This window comes from Podarcis liolepis (assembly GCF_965112155.1).
Source record: "Podarcis liolepis genome assembly, chromosome: 3".
Lineage (NCBI taxonomy): Eukaryota > Metazoa > Chordata > Lepidosauria > Squamata > Lacertidae > Podarcis > Podarcis liolepis.
In genome coordinates this window covers 44202689-44221487 of record NC_139557.1, presented here as the reverse complement: position 1 = coordinate 44221487, position 18799 = coordinate 44202689, and the positions used below count along the sequence as shown (strand labels likewise).

Below are 18799 nucleotides of genomic sequence, written 5' to 3'. Positions count from 1 at the left end.
CCATCAGTTTAATAGATTTACAAAACAAGGAGCCCTTTGCTTAAACATTACTTGAGAAAACAGATTAAGGGGCTGAGAAGCACCACTGCAAGAACAAAATGTTGTGTTGCCATACTGTAGCTTAAAGACACAAAATGTTCAGTTTTTGTAATTTACTTGTTCCTAAATAGCATAATGGGACGCGGATGGCGCTGTGGGTTAAACCACAGAGCCTAAGACTTGCCGATCAGAAGGTCGGCGGTTCAAATCCCCGCAACGGGGTGACCTCCCGTTGCTTGATCCCTGCTCCTGCCAACCTAGCAGTTCGAAAGCACGTCAAAGTGCAAGTAGATAAATAGGTACCACTCCGGCGGGAAGGTAAACGGCGTTTCCGTGCGCTGCTCTGGTTCACCAGAAGCGGCTTAGTCATGCTGGCCACATGACCTGGAAGCTGTACGCCGGCTCCCTCGGCCAATAAAGCGAGATGAGCGTCGCAACCCCAGAGTTGGTCACGACTGGACCTAATGGTCAGGGGTCCCTTTACCTTTACCTTAAATAGCATAATAAGTGGACTGCTGCCTAGAGTTGAATAATACGGATTAGATTTTTTGCTATTGCCTGCTTCCAGGGGGCTGCAGGAACTCTGAAGTGCACATAGCTTCATGAAGCTACTCATTCTCATCACAGAGAGGAGGCAAGCAGCTCCACACACTCTAAAGCAGCAAATATGCAGCCCTCAGCCTTGACACCAATAATCCCTTCTCCACAAGCAGTCTCATATACCACTGCATGCAGCCTGCTGGTGCATAATACTAGGCTGCAGACACACAGAGAGATTTGTTGCTTGGAATACTAGTTCACTAGTGGCAATAAACTAGTCTAACCACCTTCTTAAAATCTAACATATCTAACAACCTCAAAATCACACACAGGAGGCTTTCTTTAGAACAAAGCATTTTCATCTTTAAGGTGTCCTACACACCTCAAAAGGGCATGTATCAGAGTTTGAAGCAATGATATATGTATGTAGCTGTGCTTCTAAAGCCATTTATGTGAGGCATATTTTAAATTCTACTTATTATGGCTGAATTCATTAAGTGTCATCTGCTCGTCAAATTTTCATTACATTTAAATCAAACGTTATATTTTGTGTTCATCAACTGGGTGTACAAAATTATGATCCAATTGTACAAGTTTGGAGAAGCAGTTGGGGGAGATTCCAATGTATAATGAGAAAATGGACAGCAGTCAAAGGTTTATCACCGAGTGATATGTGGCTTTAGATGGCTCTAAAAGAATAGGCCTTAAATGATTTTGTGGTCTGAAACGTAGCTTTTTGTTAATTTGGTAAACACTATACACAAAACAAAAATTTAGGCTGTAATCCTGAGTAGAGTTAGGCTGCTTAATTCCCACAGACTTCATGAGTTGCTTGAGAGACTGCTTTAATTTGTTGGTAAGTCTTAGTAAGTTCATTGAAATCAGTATAAAAATAGTTAAACAAATGTTTAGATTCACAAAATTACCTTAATAAGTTTTTGCACATCAGCCTTTGTAAGGGTCCTGTCCACATTAAATCCATTCCTTGGATCCAACACAACAGCTTTCACCTATAAGTAAAAAGAAACAAAAAACACCAGGCTTCCAGTTAAATATTTATCTTGTGCTCTTAAATATATATTACTGCCAAATACAACCGCAGAATAAAACAAATTAAATGTCCCAACTGCTCAAGGTTTCCCCACTAAATGTCATTTCCCAGTTTAATTTAATAGGCATGAGGACTAACTTCCTGGTCCTAGCAAGCATACTTACTTGGAAATTTTATCAAAATCAATGGGAACTAAAAATGATTTTTAAATATGCAAGAAATGGTTGAGTGGTTAATTTATCATTCTATTAAATAAAATATAGAGCAGAGCCCCAAAAGTACAGCCATTATGGTGGCACTGGATAGAAGCAACCCAGTATGAGGTTTTATTCTGCTCTCAGTTCTAGCCTCCTTTTAAACATTGCTTGGAGAAGTGTGGTTGTGAGCTCCAGAGAAGAAATATAGGGGCCTCATTCCCAGCATTTGGGGAAGTAAGTACAAATGTCATCATTACCTGCCCAGCTCAAGAAGCAAAATGCTAGAGTAGGTGTACTACTGTGGAAAGCACAAGAAGCAATGAGTCTTTCCCAGTCTGCAAGTGGAGGTAGAGCACTGCTATTGCGGCTAGTAGCCACTGAAAGTCATGAATACTCTTCTCAAACCATCCAGGTTGGTGGTCATCACTGCTTCATTTGGAAGTGAGTTCCTCAGTTTAACTATGTGCTGCGTGAAAAAGCATCTTCTTTTGTGTGTCCTGAACCTTTCAACGTTCAGCTTCCTTAGTTGTCCATGGGTTCTAGAGTTCCAAGGGTTGCCTGCATAACTCTTGTGTTACAGTGGTACCTCAGGTTAAGAACTTGATTTGTTCTGGAGGTCTGTTCTTAACCTGAAGCACCACTTTAGCTAATGGGGCCTCCGCACCGCCGGAGCACGATTTCTGTTCTCATCCTTAGGTAAAGTTCTTAACCCGAGGTACTATTTCTGGGTTAGTGGAGTCTGTAACCTGAAGCGTATGTAACCTGAAGTGTATGTAACCCGAGGTACCACTGTACTTGCATTTTAGCCCCAAGACAATCATGTTTTGTGATGTTCTGTTCCTTTAACATTATTTTAATGCCACAGGAGTGACATGTTAACATGACTAGAAAGCAGCGTTTGAGACTCCCATTGTTCTAGGCGCATTTTGGAACAGGGAATTTCATTCGCATGAGCAGTTTCTGAGCTCTGGGCACAGTACCGCGTCTAAGATTTCAGATTAAAACTGCCACTGCTGGCACTGAGGGCCTAAGAGGAGAAATTCCCCTCACCTCGATTTCCACGAGATTAATGCAGCGTCAGGTAAACTGATAGGTTTAGCTGCAGTTCATTCATTTTCAGCTTGGTACTCTTGTTGTTTAAAAAAGCGCGCCTAGACATTCGGTTGTGGCTGTTAAGTTGTGGGCGAACATGTCAGACGACACAGCGATTCTTTAAACAGCTCTTCTTTATTCAGATACCAGAACAGAACTAGGCTGAGGAGCTCAGTCAGCCTGCTTATATAGAGTTCCAGAACAATGCAACTGTTGCCATTTTCAAAAACTATCCAATCACTGAATGTCACTTTTCGATCCTTCATTTGCATAACTATCTACAGTATCCCCCTGCTGGCCCAGGGTGAGAACTTCAGTACATAACACCGGCACCCATAACCTATGTTTAAGGTGCCATTTAGCTCCTAGCTTTCATATTTCAGTTTCTAACACAGCTAGAAAGAAGAGCTTTTAAATAAAGCACATTAACAAACTGTGTATTTTGCACTTACCATGAATGCCACCAGAGTTTCTGATACGGTTTGACCTTTCATGGCACATTCTTGTCCTATTTCACGGATGATATTCTTTATGACACTTTCAGCTTGAGAGTGAGTCATTCTGCATTATCAAGATATGAAGGGCTCATGTTGTTACAACACATGGTAATTTTTTTCACAGAATAACTGACAGTATTGTGATTGCACATGCAATTAAAACTTCCTCAATCTTTTAAGTTTTCAAGAAGCTGCCTACTTCTGCATAAAGAAACAATATTGTATAATACTTTAGTTAGGGATTATACATACCTGTATCTTAATTGAGATTTGAAATTGTGCATTTTTGAGAGAAAGGGAGTCATGCTTGACACTCTTTTCAAGCATGCCTCAAGCCATGGAAGGCTTCAGTTTATGTATTTCTAAAATGTATCAGGCCTTGTTCATGTGAACTAGCTATAGCATTTAACTTTATCAGTTGCCTTTTGGGGGGAAAAACACCTTTGTTCAAGTTGATGTAATAAAATAGATAATCCTGATTTTATGAGATGAAATTCTAATTACTTTTGTGTTCTACATGTTCTTATTCCACTCTTCCACCTTTTTTCTTAAACTTATAATTAAGAGCTAGATTGTGTGTGTGTGTATATATATATACACGCACACACCTTATTTGCTGTGTATATGTATATCTTAATATTTACTATGATTTATTCATTATTATGGATATTGATGTTTATGTGATTAATAATAATAAAGATCAGATTATGTAAACAAGATGGGTGGATGGGAGCGTGCCTTGCTGGATCCAAGGAACAGCCGGGAACATTGGCTCCTGATGGTTCCTTTGGAGTCCCATCTTTACCCACACCATATCGGATGTCATGCATGGTATCAGGTGTGGGATGTGTGGGTATGACTTCCTAAAAATGGCCTAGTGGGCCATGTTTGGTACATGGGTCTGAGGTTCCCCACCACTGTACTATCAGTGACAAGAGTGAGAATTCCTGACTCCCAAGCTGTGTATGCCCTTTTCTGTCATGGGCTGTGTTTTTTACACAGCTACCATTTGATTTTGATTATGCTGCTTAATGGATTAAAATATATCTAAGCAGTGTACAGAAAACTGAAGCAACAACAGGCAATTTAAGCCAAAATACTGCACAGCTACAAGAAAAATGTTGGCACTCGTGGCAGAGTTGCCTGGCTGTGTCCTGTCCTTGGGCTCCACATTACATTATTTGAGCTCCCAGAGTTAATTACAGCCCATGCCCTTTTTAAATGTTGGGGAAGGGTGTGGGTTTATTGGGCTGTTTTTGTTATCTATTTTGTGATTTTACGTTGTAACTGCCCTAAGACCTGCAGATATAGGGCGGTATACAAATTTTATTATTATTATTATTATTATTATTATTATTATTATTATTATTATTATTATTATTATTTCTGGTATAAACAGTGCTCTATTCCCCCCTTTCTCCTCCCGCTTGGTGGGATTCCTTTGCCCCTCAGCTGTGCGGCAGACATGAAGAAATTCAACAGGTGTTTAATACTCCCCCCCCCCCGAAGTGCAGCAGTGGGGAAACTTCACCTGTGTAATTTCTTTGTTCTCTATAGCAAGGAAAAGCACCAGAGTCCTGGGCAGATGGAGGAAGGGGATACTGGCGACCCTCTTGAAGGAATTTAACAGTATGTGATCTGCCACCCCGCTCACCTGGCTCCAGTAAAACTCCCCCCCCCTCCCGGATCTGTAAATAACAATAGTCTCTCCCCCCCCCCCCCCAAGACGAGCACGGAGATTTACCTGCTTCTCCCCTCCCGCCTCACGCGGGGCCCTCGGAGCCTCCTTCTCTCGGCCCCTGAAAGGGAAGAAGCGCCCGCGTCGTGTTTCCGCGGAGGAGCAGCGTCTCCATGGAGACCTACGGGGCCTCGGAGGTAGGCGGAGCTAGAAGGCCGGAGGCGGCGCAGTCTCAGGTCAGGCTCAGCGATCTTCGGAATGGGCGCGCACGTATTTGCTAGGAAACTTAATCCATCTCTCGACCTCTGTGAGCTCCTGCCTCCCCGCCGCGGAGCTTATTGTCCCCACGCTTGCCTACCCCACTGTCCTCCCCTGTTTCTCACATACACACACCCGTTGCATCCATGGGCATAGCTAGGGGTTTTTTTTGGTGAGGGGCAGGACTTGGTTAGGGGAGGCAGGACATTTGAGGGGGAGCAGGGCCGACGTGATTGGTCAGTTAGTTAAGTATTTCTACTGTTTTACTTGATGGGGGGCAGCTGCCCCAGTCCCCCCTGGCAATGCCTATGGTTGCATCCCACAGGACACGGTGCAAATCGTAATAGCCCACAGGGGTCTCCAAGCACACGTCCCACCCTGCTGGAGGATGCGTCGCCAGCCTGTCATTCTTTGTTGCTCTTGCTGGAAACGCAGCCGGATAAATGTTCTTTAAAGCAGCATCTCGTCCTAGCAGCTATGTGCTTGGTTTTAAAACACACAAAACTCAAGAGATTGTGACTTCCCAAATGCACCTAAGAGGCATTTGGAAGCTGTTTTCTGCACACCTCTTAATAGCCTCTATTGTGGAACTACTGTGTTGGACACACTGGTTACTGTTAGGCCACACGATATTGTGAGAACTGTTTTCGGCATGCTGCCTATGGGAGGACTTTCCCAAAGTGAATCCCCTGAGCAAGGGAACACTATTTGCAAGCTAATTAATGCAGTCTGCTTGATCCTTTTGACAATCGCACAGGACAACATTGTTGGCATCCGTCTCTTAAAAGACAATGGGGTACACCTTGTGGGGTGAAGTCAAACTGTTGGAGAATCACAGCACTGCTGTTGCTGTAGAGGCTGGTAACCGTGATCTCCCATGTTTTTGCTGCATTAGCAGCACAGCAGTGAACTCTTGATGTGCAAGCCTGGGCAGTGTGTATGTAGGTCCTGGACTGTCAGGTGACAAGACCCCACCCCCCAGCCTCGCTGATGCAGAGATTATACAGTGTCTGCTCTTTATTGAGCTTATAGAGCTTTCATTTTGTGTCCATCAGTCATTATTCTGCATCTTTCACTGCATTTCCACATCACTTTCCTAAGTCATGGGGGTGATTGATTTGTTGTTCCTCAACACTTCCATGCACTTTAATAGGGCACACCTATATCTGATTGTGTTCCAATTCCCATTAGCACCGGCCAGCAAGACCAATGAGCTTATAGGTGATGGGAGTTGTAGTCCAGCAACAGCTGGAAGTCCACAGCTTTGCCACCTTTATGATAGGTACACATAGCCTTAGAATGTGTTGCAGTAAATCAGGAGCAATTTGCTAGCTCCTCCATCCCCTTTCATTATTTTTTAAGGTGCTGGGGCTTGCAGTTGTTAGAAGCCACCCTTCTTGAGATGGCAGTATATCATCTTCAAATAAAATATGATGGTACAGACTTGAACGGCTTCGTTGGAAGCTGCCTGTTTAATGTTTTGAACTTGACAAGACTATTTGTCCAGCTATGGAGCCTAAATGGTGTGAACATCCTAAGATTTATTTATGTATTTATGAGCTATTTATTTTGCACCTGTGTCTTGTCAATCATTGCACACCATGTCTCCAAAAACCCAGCTGTCTTGATTACAATAAAATATGTATGGAGGCAGCTTACAGTTAACCCAGTGGCAAGGTGGGATAGGCTCTCTGCACATGTCCAGAGGCACGCTTGCTAGTTTCAGGGCTCAAATTGAGACATCCGTGCTCCCTAACTTTTTCAGAAGCAGCTCTCTTTTAGTATACAGAAGCAAGATTCTCCATCCACCCCTCAAAGAGCACAGCTTCACAGTCTGAGTCACAGGGGAGTTCATGAGTTATCCAAGGGAAATATAGACACAGGCACACAGTTAAACCTTAGTGAGAGAAGATGGATTTATTTCTCCTTCCCCAGCAGTTAAGCAACTCCTCTACAGCAAGACTGGATGGCTGCAGCAAACAGGCAGAACTCCTTCCTGGTTGTCATTCAGCTTACGTTTCTACACCAGAGTCAACAAACTGAGATACTTTTCTGAATGGTAAGATAAAGTCTGCTTGCCCTGGTGCAAGTTGTGGAAATGTGAGGTTAATGTATTTCTGAAATGCTTCTCTTGTTTCTAATATTTCTGCTTCCAGGCTATCTTTCCAGTCTGTCATGCTTTCCAGTTGCTGGCTAAGAGTCAGGATCTCGCCATTTTTCCTGCTCACCTCGTGTGACACCTCTTCCAACTGAGCCTCACGGAGATTTTCTGCGTCTTTGATGAGTTTCTCAGTTTCTTCCTGAAACTCTTTCTGGGAGATTTTAAAGGCCATTTCCATTTCATATTTTTTCTCCACGGACAACTGCTGCAGGTTCTTCTGATAAATTTCGTTGGCAATCTCTCCAGCTTTCCGGAATTGTTCCAAAAACTTCCTGGAGGGGTGAGAAAAGATCATATGATAACTTCAACATAATTTTTCATTACTGGCAATTTGAAAGCCAGTCTTGTGTGAACTGCACATTTCTTTCAGCTGGAGGCAAAGCAAAATGCCTTCCAATAAACTGGACTAAATCTGTAGGTGGAAACCAGATAGCAAAACTTCTGAAGACCTAACCCCCACCCTGCCCATCTTTACTATCAGATTCTATTAAATCTGGTACTATCCAACAGTACACATAACAGGGAGTTAACTCCACTGATCACATCAGCCTTGTTTGCAAATCACAGTAAGCCCAACAATGGCTTACCAGGGCTGTATCAACATGCAGGCTTCCAGGAGGAGCCCAACCTAAAAGAGGCTCTTTTAAAAAGCTAAGAGTTGATTTAGCACGTCACCTGAACCTCGGCTTGTGCTTAAGTGCTCTCCTCACTAACCACAAGCTACATCCACACAATGCTATTGGCATCAAAATACCCATCAATTTAATCCAGATTTACTGCTGCCCATGTCCCATTTGCAATATCTCAGTGACCCATTAGCAAACCAATCCCACTTTTGAAAGCACCCACTGCACATCCAGCTCCTGCAGATTAGTTGGAGGAACACTGGTGGTGGAAAGTACTATATTTGCAGATATCTGGATGCAAACAAGGTCAGGTGCAGCTCTCTTAAACCCATCCCCTTATATTCAACAGGGATGGGAAGCCCAAGTCCCTCCAGGTGGCATTGAACTCATTATCCCATCATCCCCAACCAGCATGGTCAACTATCAGGGATGATGGGTGATGTAGTCCAGTGGTTTCCCCATCCCTGCTTTAAAATATGAAATGGGGTTGTTAAGCCAAGTACTTGTTTTGCTTGTCAAGCATTCCAGATATCTTGTTCCTCTCTTCCTGTCTAGCTTCAGCAATGGCTTTCGACTTCTCCATCGCGAGCTCCAGCATGAGTCGTTGAAGTTTGTGTGTCATCCTCTGCTCAGCAGCTTCCGATTCTCTTTTCAGTTCCAGTTCCAGGTGATGGAGCATTTCTATCCTTGTGTTCTTCACAGCCTCCTGCAGCAGTGTTAGAAAAACAAATTAGAGTAGGAAGGGAGGGATTAGGCTGCTTCATCCCTCTTTTAAACAAGACGAGCCTAGAAAGAATGCACCATGCTTTTTAAACCACTTTGGATGTAGAAAATGCAAGTTCAAATGCTTCAGCCACATAGCTTACTGAGGTTATCTTTCTGGTGGCTGTCTCACCAGTGCATTGACCGCTTAAGTTTTATATATTTATGAAAAATGAAATGCCCTTTTACAGTTTAAATAAATAGATAAATGTAGTTCTAAAAAAAAGTTTTACAGCCAGCTCTTATGTTTAGAAATAGAATGAGACACAGACTAGAAAGGATGTCAAAATGCCAGTAATGAATCAGTTTTGAACTCTCCCATCCAGTACTTTATTTTCTAAAAAAATGTTAAGGGATAGTCTCATTTCCCTACTCATATTGAAATACTGCCCCTCAATGAGGCCAAACTTAGATTCACAAAATGTTTAAGGGTATGTGTCCCCAGGTGTCCCCCTACAAAAAAAGCACTGCTCCCATCTAAAAAAACAAACAAACCCTCATTGCATGTCAGTGAGGTTTCAGCTGAATCTTTACCTTGACACCCTAGATTTTCATTTGTGGTGGTGTTTTTTTTAATTCAGTTGAGTTTTCAAGAACAACCCCCCCCCCATCCACCTACTTGTTACAAGAGAAATTGTGCCACATGCAGCTTCTGCATGTTTATGTAGGTTTGGACCCAAAATTTCATTCATAAACAAAGCAGATTTCAATTCATGGAGTGGGACTTTATCCGCTTCTTCCACCCTTCCCTCTGCAGCCCCATACTCCCTTCCCCGAGAACTTGGGGGGGGGGCGGCTTTGGGAATGGTGCGGGACATACTGTAGAGGGATCCAGACGTGGGGGTGTCAATTGGTGGGAATACGTCCCCACACAACTCCGAATGCAAGGCATTGTCTCTTGACATGTTGCAAACAAAAATAAAACGACTACTGACTTGTAATGCTTTTTCGTCTTTCTCTTTAAGGGCTTCAATATCTTGCTGGTGTAGAGCAGCTGCACGATTGAGGGCATCTTCCACAGCATCCTCTCTTTCTGTTGCAGCCTACAAAACAAGGCATAGCCATGAAGAAAACTGTGCCGAGGACATTCTGATGCTGCACATCAGCTAGATCGCTCTGGGTGATATCCAACTAAGTCATAGTCAAAGCAGACCCATTAATATCAATGACCTTAAGCAACAAGTCCCTTAATTTAAATGGGTCTGCTCTATGACTTAGTTGGATATCACCCTATATTTATTATTTCCCCATTAATTTTCTTTTTTAACGCAGCAGCACAGCAGTAGTTCTCATAAGCAGCAGAATAGAGGATATGCCTATGTTTGAGCTTTACCACTCCAGACTAAAGGTGGCAGCTTACACAACTGTCTGTTCTTCCATACAAAGTAAGTTCCCTGTACAGTGGTACCTCGGTTTAAGAACAGTCCGGTTTAAGAACGATTCGGTTTACAAACTCCGCAAAACCGGAAATAGTGTCCCGGTTTGAGAACTTTACCTCGGTCTAAGAACAGTATCCGAATGTTGGAAGGGCACTGGTGGTGGGAGGCCTCATTAGGGAAAGTGCACCTCAGTTTAAGAATGGTTTCGGTTTAAGAACGGACTTCCGGAATGGATTAAGTTCGTAAACCAAGGTACCACTGTACAGAGAAGTAGCAGGGAGAAGGGTTTGGGCCTCATCAAATGTCTAGGTTTTCTATGTGAAGGGTTGTGGGTTTGTTTTTTTACACCAAACTTGTGTGCAGGGATTTTATTTCTACAGCAAACCATTCAACTGTGCACATGCCCACCTGCAGTCTGAAAGTGGTACAGCCCAGAAACATGTTGGCAGAACAATCCAAAACTTTTTTTCCAAATGGGCAGGCAGAAGTGGCACCAGAAGAATTCGCATTAGCCAGGGGAAAACCCCTAAACAGAGCTTTCTCGGAAAGGTGGTGAGCTGGCACAAGAGCCATTGGACAAATGGTCAGGGAAGAGAGCAATATCTGGAAGGCCACAAATTCCCAATTGCTGCCATGAAAAGACAGATGCTGCTGTTTCTACATGGCTGGTGGCAGTAGTTTCCCCAGGAGTAATTTAATGGTTATTTCATAGCTTTTGCCTCAGTGTTGCATGTAGATTGTGTTACTCAGGACCCTGCGGCACCAGCAGAACCAATGTCAAGCACACAGGAGAGCAGCCACAATGCACTAAAGGGATGAAAAGTTTGCTTCTGTGACACTATACAAAGGCGGCTTGGAACTTTATGCCATGTTTCTTTGCCGCCTATGGGAGACCTCGGCATCCTGGATGAGAAGATTAGAAGGAAACACCATACCATCAATGTAATGGAACTTAAAGACAACGAGCCACAATGCCTAAACAAATGTAGGATCAGAACACTGAACTGTTTTGGAAAGCAAATCCTGGGATGTGTCAATGGCGCACAAGCCCTACGCCAGGAATGGAGAACTTGTGGCCCCTCAGATGTTTTGGACTCCAACTCCCATCAGCCCCAGCAGTTGTAGTCCAACATCTGGAGGGCCACAGGTTCCCCATCCCTGTCCTAAGTGAAGAGCTGATGAAGAGGCAAGGGTTGCAGTTTCACTCCCTCTCCCTACTCCAAGATAGAGTAATGAAATTGATATAAAGTGGGAAATTCCATCCTCGCAGTCCAGATGCTCAGTTCAAAGAATCCCCCCCCTCTCTCTGCCTGCAGTTTATCTAACTCTGCTTTTGAAGGTCACAAGATCTTAGCTCACAACGCTGGCTGGGTAACCATGAACTTTATTCCAAAATGCTAATACGCTGCAAAACTTAGAAATTCTAGGTTCCAATGAGAAGGGCAGGAAGAAGACACTGATTCATTGTTTTGTCAATGTAATTATTATGCTATTCCTATGTCATTTGTAAAATTTATTTTCTAAAGGTACTATATTTCTGTATTACATTGCTTTAATTTGCTCTATCTTTAAGTTGCTCTAATTTCAAAATATCATTATCTTCTACATGAAGATAATAACATGCCTTAAATAAAACACTGTAGTACTGATAAATCAATTGATTTGGTTTAATTATAATATTGAGTCTGTGATCTTTGGCACTGGCTTATGCTTTATTCCCTGCCATACTTGGTTGCTAATGAACAAATCTGAACCCTGATCCATAACACTGGTGAGTTAGATCCCCAAATTAACACATCAGAAAAATAAATACAGAACTGATCCATACAATGGTATTTTTATTCAATTATTTTATTAAGTAAATAAATATTTATATCCCACACTGAAGAATATAGTCTTGGAAGGGTGGATTACAAAATAAACACTAAAAGCAAAACATTGTAAAACCTATAAAACTCATGTAATCATATATAGCAAGGTTAGGCAAGTTATAGCCCATACTGTTGGGCTGCAATTCACATCATCCCCGAGTCCATTGGCTATGCTGTCCAGGGCTGATGGGAGCTGGAGCCCCTCAGCCTCTGGAGAGTCACAGGTTCCCCACCCAATATATCACATATTTCTGTAAAATTTGCTGCCTGCATTATACATCAGTAAATATTCACAGAAAGGCCCCAGTGCAACAGATTGGATAATGCGATGACAGCAGAACAGTTGTACCTGAAGCAATAGTCTAGCTTGCACTTTTTCAATTCGTTGTTGTACTTCTGCTTCTCTTCTATCTGCCTCTGCTTGCTTAATGTCAGCTCCCAAATCTACGTATGCCAAAAAAACACACAATTGGGGAACATAACACTACAGGTTATACATAAACTACGCATGCCATCTGTTCCTTTGCTTGAACATTTAAGATAGACGCTTTAAGATTTAAGGTATTTTTATTTAATATTATTCAACCATGTATAATTTCCTGAAGGCTGGTGCACCCCCATCATTAATGACTTGGGTTGATTTCAGTATATAAAAAATGATTACCCAGATCAACTTGCTAGCAGATTTGACTGCTCAGAATTATAGAATTGTAGAGCTGGAAGGGACCACTAGGGTCATCCAGTCCAACTCCTGCAATGCAAGCATCTTTTCCCCCAATGTGGGGCTCGAACCAACGACCCTGAGATTAAGAGTCCCATGCTCTACCGAGTGAGCTACATCAGAACACAAGCAAGCACTAACATCAGGCTTACACCTAGAAGTGATGGCATGCATTGGCCCCATTCAGGAGCGCCTTTGTAGGATTCACACGTAGTAGGCATGAGGGATTCAGCTGCTCTCTGGGCCTGCACATTAAAAAAGCAAGCCACAATCTGCACCATGTAGCACAACCCAAGGAATTCCACAGGGCACACAACAGGCACAAACAAATTCTGTGTCGGTAACTATGGTGGATCCAGCTGTGCTTATCTCTGTAGCTGACTGGTAGTGCATCTGCTCTGCATGCAGAAGGCCCCATGTTCAATCTCCGACAGCTCCAGATAGGGCTGGAAGAGACTCGTTTAATATACTGGAGGGCTGCAATAGACAGCGCTAAGCTAGGACAGACCAATGGTCTGACTCAGTATAAGGCAGCTTCCTACATTCTATGCTAATGCAGCAGCAGCAGCACTCCCTCACCAGCAAGGCGATTTCCCAGTTGAAGCAAGCACTCTGCATTCCCACCCCACAGTGCAGATGCCCATTCTTCCTTTTCAAAAAGCAGAAAGGAAGACCATACCAACCAGGCACCTACATGAGCAGCTACAACATGGAGCACAGTGGTAAGGGTGCAGTTCCAGCAGCTGGCACTATAGGGCGATGAATGAACATTGCATCAAGTGGTACTGGGCTTTTGTCAGAGACTGGGTTTTGGCCACTGGGAAGCAAGATCCAGGAACCAGTAATCTGTGGTCACAAATCGAGGAACAGCTGTTAGCTGGGGAAAGCAGTGGCTAATGGGCAGGAGAGTTCGGGAGTCTAGGAATGCTACAAACCCTGTAGCCCTGGTGATTCGCCACACAGGGCAGCGGGTCCTGGCTCTTGCTAACATGCCCACGGATCTTAAGACAAGCTAATCAAATGACTGGTCAAATTTTCATCCATTAACATATTTATCAAGAAAAAATGCATTCACAACAAATAATTTTTGAAGGTTAGTTCTAGAGGCCATCAGAGTCTCTCTGTCCTACAGCAGTAAATCCCATAGGTACATTAGACGTTGTATAAAGCACTGCTTTTGGTCTGTCCCAAACCAGTGTCATGCAACTATATTGATTGTGTTGACAGGGAGACAAGTAATTATTATACTCTTCCTAAACTTTCATAAACTCTCCATCATGTCTCTCACACACTTACATCTTTTTATAAGCTAAAAGCCCTTCCCTTAACTGACGGAAGTATTTTTACCTAACTAAGGTCTCTACCCTCTTGTGTTTGTGGCCTTCTTTCTGCATTTTCTCCAGATTTTACTCTTATCCTGTTTAACATGGGAATTACTGGAACTGTAATTACTGTAATATGTGTGGATACACCTTAAGTGTATCTGAGTGATCAATGTCTGCATGAAAACAACTGAGCACCAGATATATTGGCTTTTTGGTGGATAGGCGTGAGTATCTAAAATTAAATAAAGTAACTATCTACTCACCCAATATATCTCTGTGTGTATAATACCGAGTTTTGTAAGGCTTGTATTCTCGAATCCGCTCAAAAGTCTCTGGTCTAGGAGGTGGTGGAATTAGTTTTGAACAAACAGCACAACAAACAAATGTGTCAAAATCTGGATTCCTAATCATGATTGCAGTCAAGATTTTTCCTCCAATGACAAGTGAGGACTAGATGAGGAAGCGAAATCTTAGTTCTCATAGCCTAAACTGAATTGTCTTCTTAGAATCTGTGCATGCTAGGGGGAGAGAGAGAAAGGTTTCACCATTGTTTGGTGAGATTATTTGATGGCAAGATGATACCCGCTTCAGCTGCAGCCCTGGTGTTAAGGAGCTCTGCCTATCATGTGGCTGTGAGAGGTCTCATAATATAGGCTAACTTCTCACCCAGTAACTGTTGCTAGGCTGGGTAAGCTTTGCTCACAAAAGCATTTTAGATCCTTTAAACAAATAACTTTAAAAAGTTTTGTGTGCTCTCCCAAGTAGTTTACACAGGATAGTCAAGCATTTAATAAAGGCTTAGGTTATTTTCCAGATAATAAGACAGATTATTATGCTTTTGCTGCTGTTTAATTGGCTCTATTCTATAGGTTATTTATTGCATGGCTTTTATTATCATGTATTGTTCTTTTTCTGATTTTCTGCTCTTAAAATTTTTGTAAGTTGGTGTAGCATTCTATACACACACACAGAACAGGCGTGTGTGCGTGTGTGTGTGTGTGTGTGTGTGTGTGTGTGAGAGAGAGAGAGAGAGAGAGAGAGAGAGAGAGAGAGGTGCTTATTCTTAGAATATCTGCAACAGTTGTTACAAATATTACATTTCTTAATAATGCTGGCTTTTTATTCAGTACAGGCAATATCATTTTTCCTAGTTATTAAAAGGCATTATATTTCAAAAGAAACATCCATTATTGCCAAGAAAAATGCTGGCTTTCCACACAAAATCCTGAAAAGTCACAAATCAGAAAACTAAATATACCACTTTTTTGTGTCACCTTACACGCAGATCATGTGCAAGTCATGTGTTTCTTTAGTCCCATTTAGAAGTCTTCCGCTTCATATGTCGCTTTCCCTCACTGTCAATAGCTTCATAAAGATCTTTTTTATTCTCTTGTTGTGCATGCAAGTATCCAATGTAGGCTACACAAAGAGTAATCGTTACAAGCCCAAAAGCCATAACTGGTTTGTTCTGTGAAGATAAGAAAAAATACACACTAGTATTGAAATCCAAAATATTGTACTTAATCCAATTCATATACAAACATCTGTATGTGTACAGGTGGGTGGGGGCTATCAACTTTTCAGTTACTTCTTCATTTTTGTTCAGCTTTCAGTATGGGGAATGGAAACGTACAGAATCAAACTGTTTAACTACTATTACAATTCAACATATATAAAAAGTAAAAATGTAGACTGATTTGACTTCTTTTATCCCTCAGACATTTTAATTACTTTGATTGCATGACACTTGGGGATGAAGTTTTTGTATGTGGAAAAACTGCTATAGTTAACTCTGAACCCATGAAATAGTGGGATATAAATCTAATAAATAAACTGTCACAGGAGAACATTTGCCCGATAGTCATTGCTCTTTTTAAGTATATCTACATAACTTTTGCAACCAAAATCTTGGTGCACTTAGCTCCACTTTACATCATAGATTTAATGAAGTTTACCCAACTCCATAGTAAAAACATGTACCGGTATTTATAAAATGCTTAAATGTAGACAGTAGCTAGTTATTAGATCACGAACGTACATACACAATAACAATTTGCCCATTCTGTGAACATTAAAAAACACACTGGAGATAGTTTGGCTTCCCCCCACCTCCAAATATGCCACACACTTTGATTAGCTAGTTACCAGCTTCATTTCTTTCCATCAAAGCAAGTGCTGCTTGTGAATAATAAAAAAAGCCCAATCTATAATTAAATGTAATATGTAATACAGTGGTACCTCGGGTTAAGTACTTAATTCATTCCAGAGGTCTGTTCTTAACCTGAAATTGTTCTTAACCTGAAGCACCACTTTAGCTAATGGGGCCTCCCACTGCCGCCGCACCGCCAGGGCACGATTTCTGTTCTCATCCTGAAGCAAAGTTCTTAACCTGAGGTACTATTTCTGGGTTAGTGGAGTCTGTAACCTGAAGCGTATGTAACCCAAGGTACCACTGTATAATGCACACACACACACGTATCATGGCTATTTCTTAACAAGCTTCTTACAGGTTTAATAAAAAGTTCTGGGTTCACAGCACGGAACAAGGTGGTAGTTCGGACACTTCGGAATCCAGGAGTTCGATAGTCTTTCTCTTTGGGTGCTTCATGTTGTAAATCTGGAGGCTGAGGTGCTGAAGACATCTTACTGCTGCATAAAACAGTTTGGTTTAGGTAAGTGCTCGCTTAGGGGTTCTGTTCTAAAAACATGTATAAAGGTAACATGTACAATATACAGCTCTGTGCTTGCTTCGTGCTGTAGCCCAAGGCTGTGACTGAGGGAGAAGCAAGATCTGTTAGGGTGTTATGCTGTGAACCCTTTCCTCTTAGGCTCAGGTAGTATATGTGTAAATAAACCATAGCAGCAGCACATGCATTTCAACTCCTACAAACCCTGCCATAACTACAGCCAGAGTGTTTAGCCCAGGCACCCCCAAACTCGGCCCTCCAGATGTTTTGGGACTACAACTCCCATCATCCCTAGCTACCAGGACCAGTAATTCGGGGTGATGGGAATTGTAGTCCCAAAACATCTGGAGGGCCAAGTTTGGGGATGCCTGGTTTAGCCAGTTAATGAGTTTCCCCCACCACTTTGAAAGCATATTATTTATATGTATTTCAAGCCCATCAGCTCCAGCCTGCAGGAAGGAACATGTTGCATAGTCTGTTCATATCCATACTTTAAAGTAAAGGGACCCCTGACCATTAGGTCCAGTCGTGGCCAACTCTGGGGTTGTGGCGCTCATCTCGCTTTATTGGCCGAGGAAGCCAGCATACAGCTTCCGGGTCATGTGGCCAGCATGACTAAGCCGCTTCTGGCAAACCAGAGCAGCGCACAGAAACGCCATTTACCTTCCCGCTGGAGTGGTACCTGTTTATCTACTTTGACGTGCTTTCGAGCTGCTAGTTGGCAGGAGCAGGGACCGAGCAACGGGAGCTCACCCTGTCGCGGAAATTCAAACCGCCGACCTTCTGATCGGCAAGTCCTAGGCTCTGTGGTATAACCGACAGCGCCACCTGCGTCCCCTGGCAGTAAATCCGTCGGAACCCAGAGCAGTTTATTTCCAGGTAAATGTGAACAGCAGCAGGCCTTACATCTTCCACCAAATATAATCTCACCCCTCACGCTGTGGGCATTTCACTACCAGAAGTTTCAAAACTTATATATAACTCACCTCAAGTTTTCTAGGCACTGAAAACAAGTGGCTCGTTACACACTTTGCAGAACAGGCATAACAAAAGAGGGGGAAACCAGCTGTAGGTCATCAAGTTGCACAAATATTTATTCAGCTAATCCCACCCTTCTCACCCACCCCAACTACGCCTCCTGGCTGGCAACCTTGAGACCATGAGTGCGCGCGACCCTCTTGATACTCCAGACCCACAAGCTCAAAGCCAGTTAACTAGAGCACAAGCCCCACACTTCCCTCAACCTGGCACCGCATTCAATACTGCAGCCGCGACCTGAGGGAAAGAAGGGAGCGGGGGGGGCGCACCTTCGGGATCTGCTCCTCACACGGGGCGGCCTAGGAGAAAGATATCTCCTGCTCGCTCTCTCGCTCGCCTCCGAAACCTAAGCCAGCGCTCTCCTCTAAACAGCGTCCTCCCAACGTCTTTGACTACAACTCCCATCAGCCCCCGGTCAGGCCGGCCATTTTGGACCGCGACTGAGGCTGATGGGAGTTGAAGTCCAAACGTCTGGAAGGCACCAGGCCGCTTTAGAGGAAGGGTTAACATCCCCCACCACCACCATTACCGCCCCGCTTTGTTTCCGCATTAGGGGAATGGAGGAGGGTGGAGAGAAACTGCAGGAGTTGTGAAAGCTTCGGTCTTCACCGCAGTTGGGACCCTAGACAATAATCTAGCAGTTTATCATGCGGCCAACCATGCAAAAGGCGGGAGGAAATTAAGGAGGCGACCCGTTGAAAGCAGCAGGACTTACTTCTGAGTAAACGTGCTGAAGATCGCTCTGTAAAGCGGGCTCCAAAAATGTCTTTGGCTTCAAACGCCAGAGCGGGCCTCCTGCGCCTTTAACCGGTGTAAGAAGAAGCGACACCTGCTGGGTTTTTTTTCTTCTTCCCCTTTTTCTTCCTCTTTTACACAA

The 18799-nt window shown here is 43.1% G+C and overlaps 2 protein-coding genes and 1 long non-coding RNA gene across 7 annotated transcripts in view; 1 reads left to right on the top strand and 2 right to left on the bottom strand.

Annotated features, from left to right (window-relative positions):
* CFAP206 (cilia and flagella associated protein 206) overlaps positions 1-5292 on the bottom strand; it is a 19419-nt gene extending 14127 nt beyond the window's left edge. The window contains exons 1-3 of one of the 2 annotated variants that reach the window (XM_083497550.1): positions 5161-5292; positions 3372-3480; positions 1506-1589 (exon numbers count right to left, since the gene is read on the bottom strand). In XM_083497550.1, coding sequence (XP_083353676.1) covers positions 1506-1589; positions 3372-3479 — 192 coding nt within the window. In that variant the 5' untranslated portion in view covers position 3480; positions 5161-5292. Of the gene's footprint in view, positions 1-1505; positions 1590-3371; positions 3481-4947; positions 5072-5160 lie in introns of those variants that run through there. The other variant, XM_083497551.1, reaches the window with a different exon arrangement.
* LOC310704315 lies at positions 5161-7647 on the top strand. The gene is made up of 3 exons (XR_014524713.1): positions 5161-5291; positions 7288-7411; positions 7509-7647. It is a non-coding gene; the product is annotated as an uncharacterized lncRNA (long non-coding RNA).
* LOC310704303 (small integral membrane protein 8-like) lies at positions 7251-18799 on the bottom strand. 4 transcript variants are annotated; one of them, XM_083497584.1, is made up of 5 exons: positions 14461-15470; positions 12501-12595; positions 9837-9944; positions 8643-8845; positions 7251-7785 (listed from the first exon to the last, which is right to left on the bottom strand). In XM_083497584.1, exons 1-5 carry the CDS (start codon positions 14606-14608, stop codon positions 7365-7367), a joined length of 975 nt encoding a protein of 324 aa, XP_083353710.1. In that variant the 5' UTR covers positions 14609-15470; the 3' UTR covers positions 7251-7364. The 4 variants fall into 4 exon arrangements, with proteins under 4 accessions (XP_083353710.1, XP_083353712.1, XP_083353711.1 ...); XM_083497586.1 differs by lacking the exons at positions 7251-7785; positions 8643-8845; positions 9837-9944; positions 14461-15470 and adding exons at positions 15477-15665; positions 16705-16846; positions 18638-18799 and having other exon boundaries at positions 12463-12595; XM_083497585.1 differs by lacking the exons at positions 7251-7785; positions 8643-8845; positions 9837-9944; positions 14461-15470 and adding exons at positions 15477-15665; positions 16705-16846; positions 18192-18334 and having other exon boundaries at positions 12463-12595.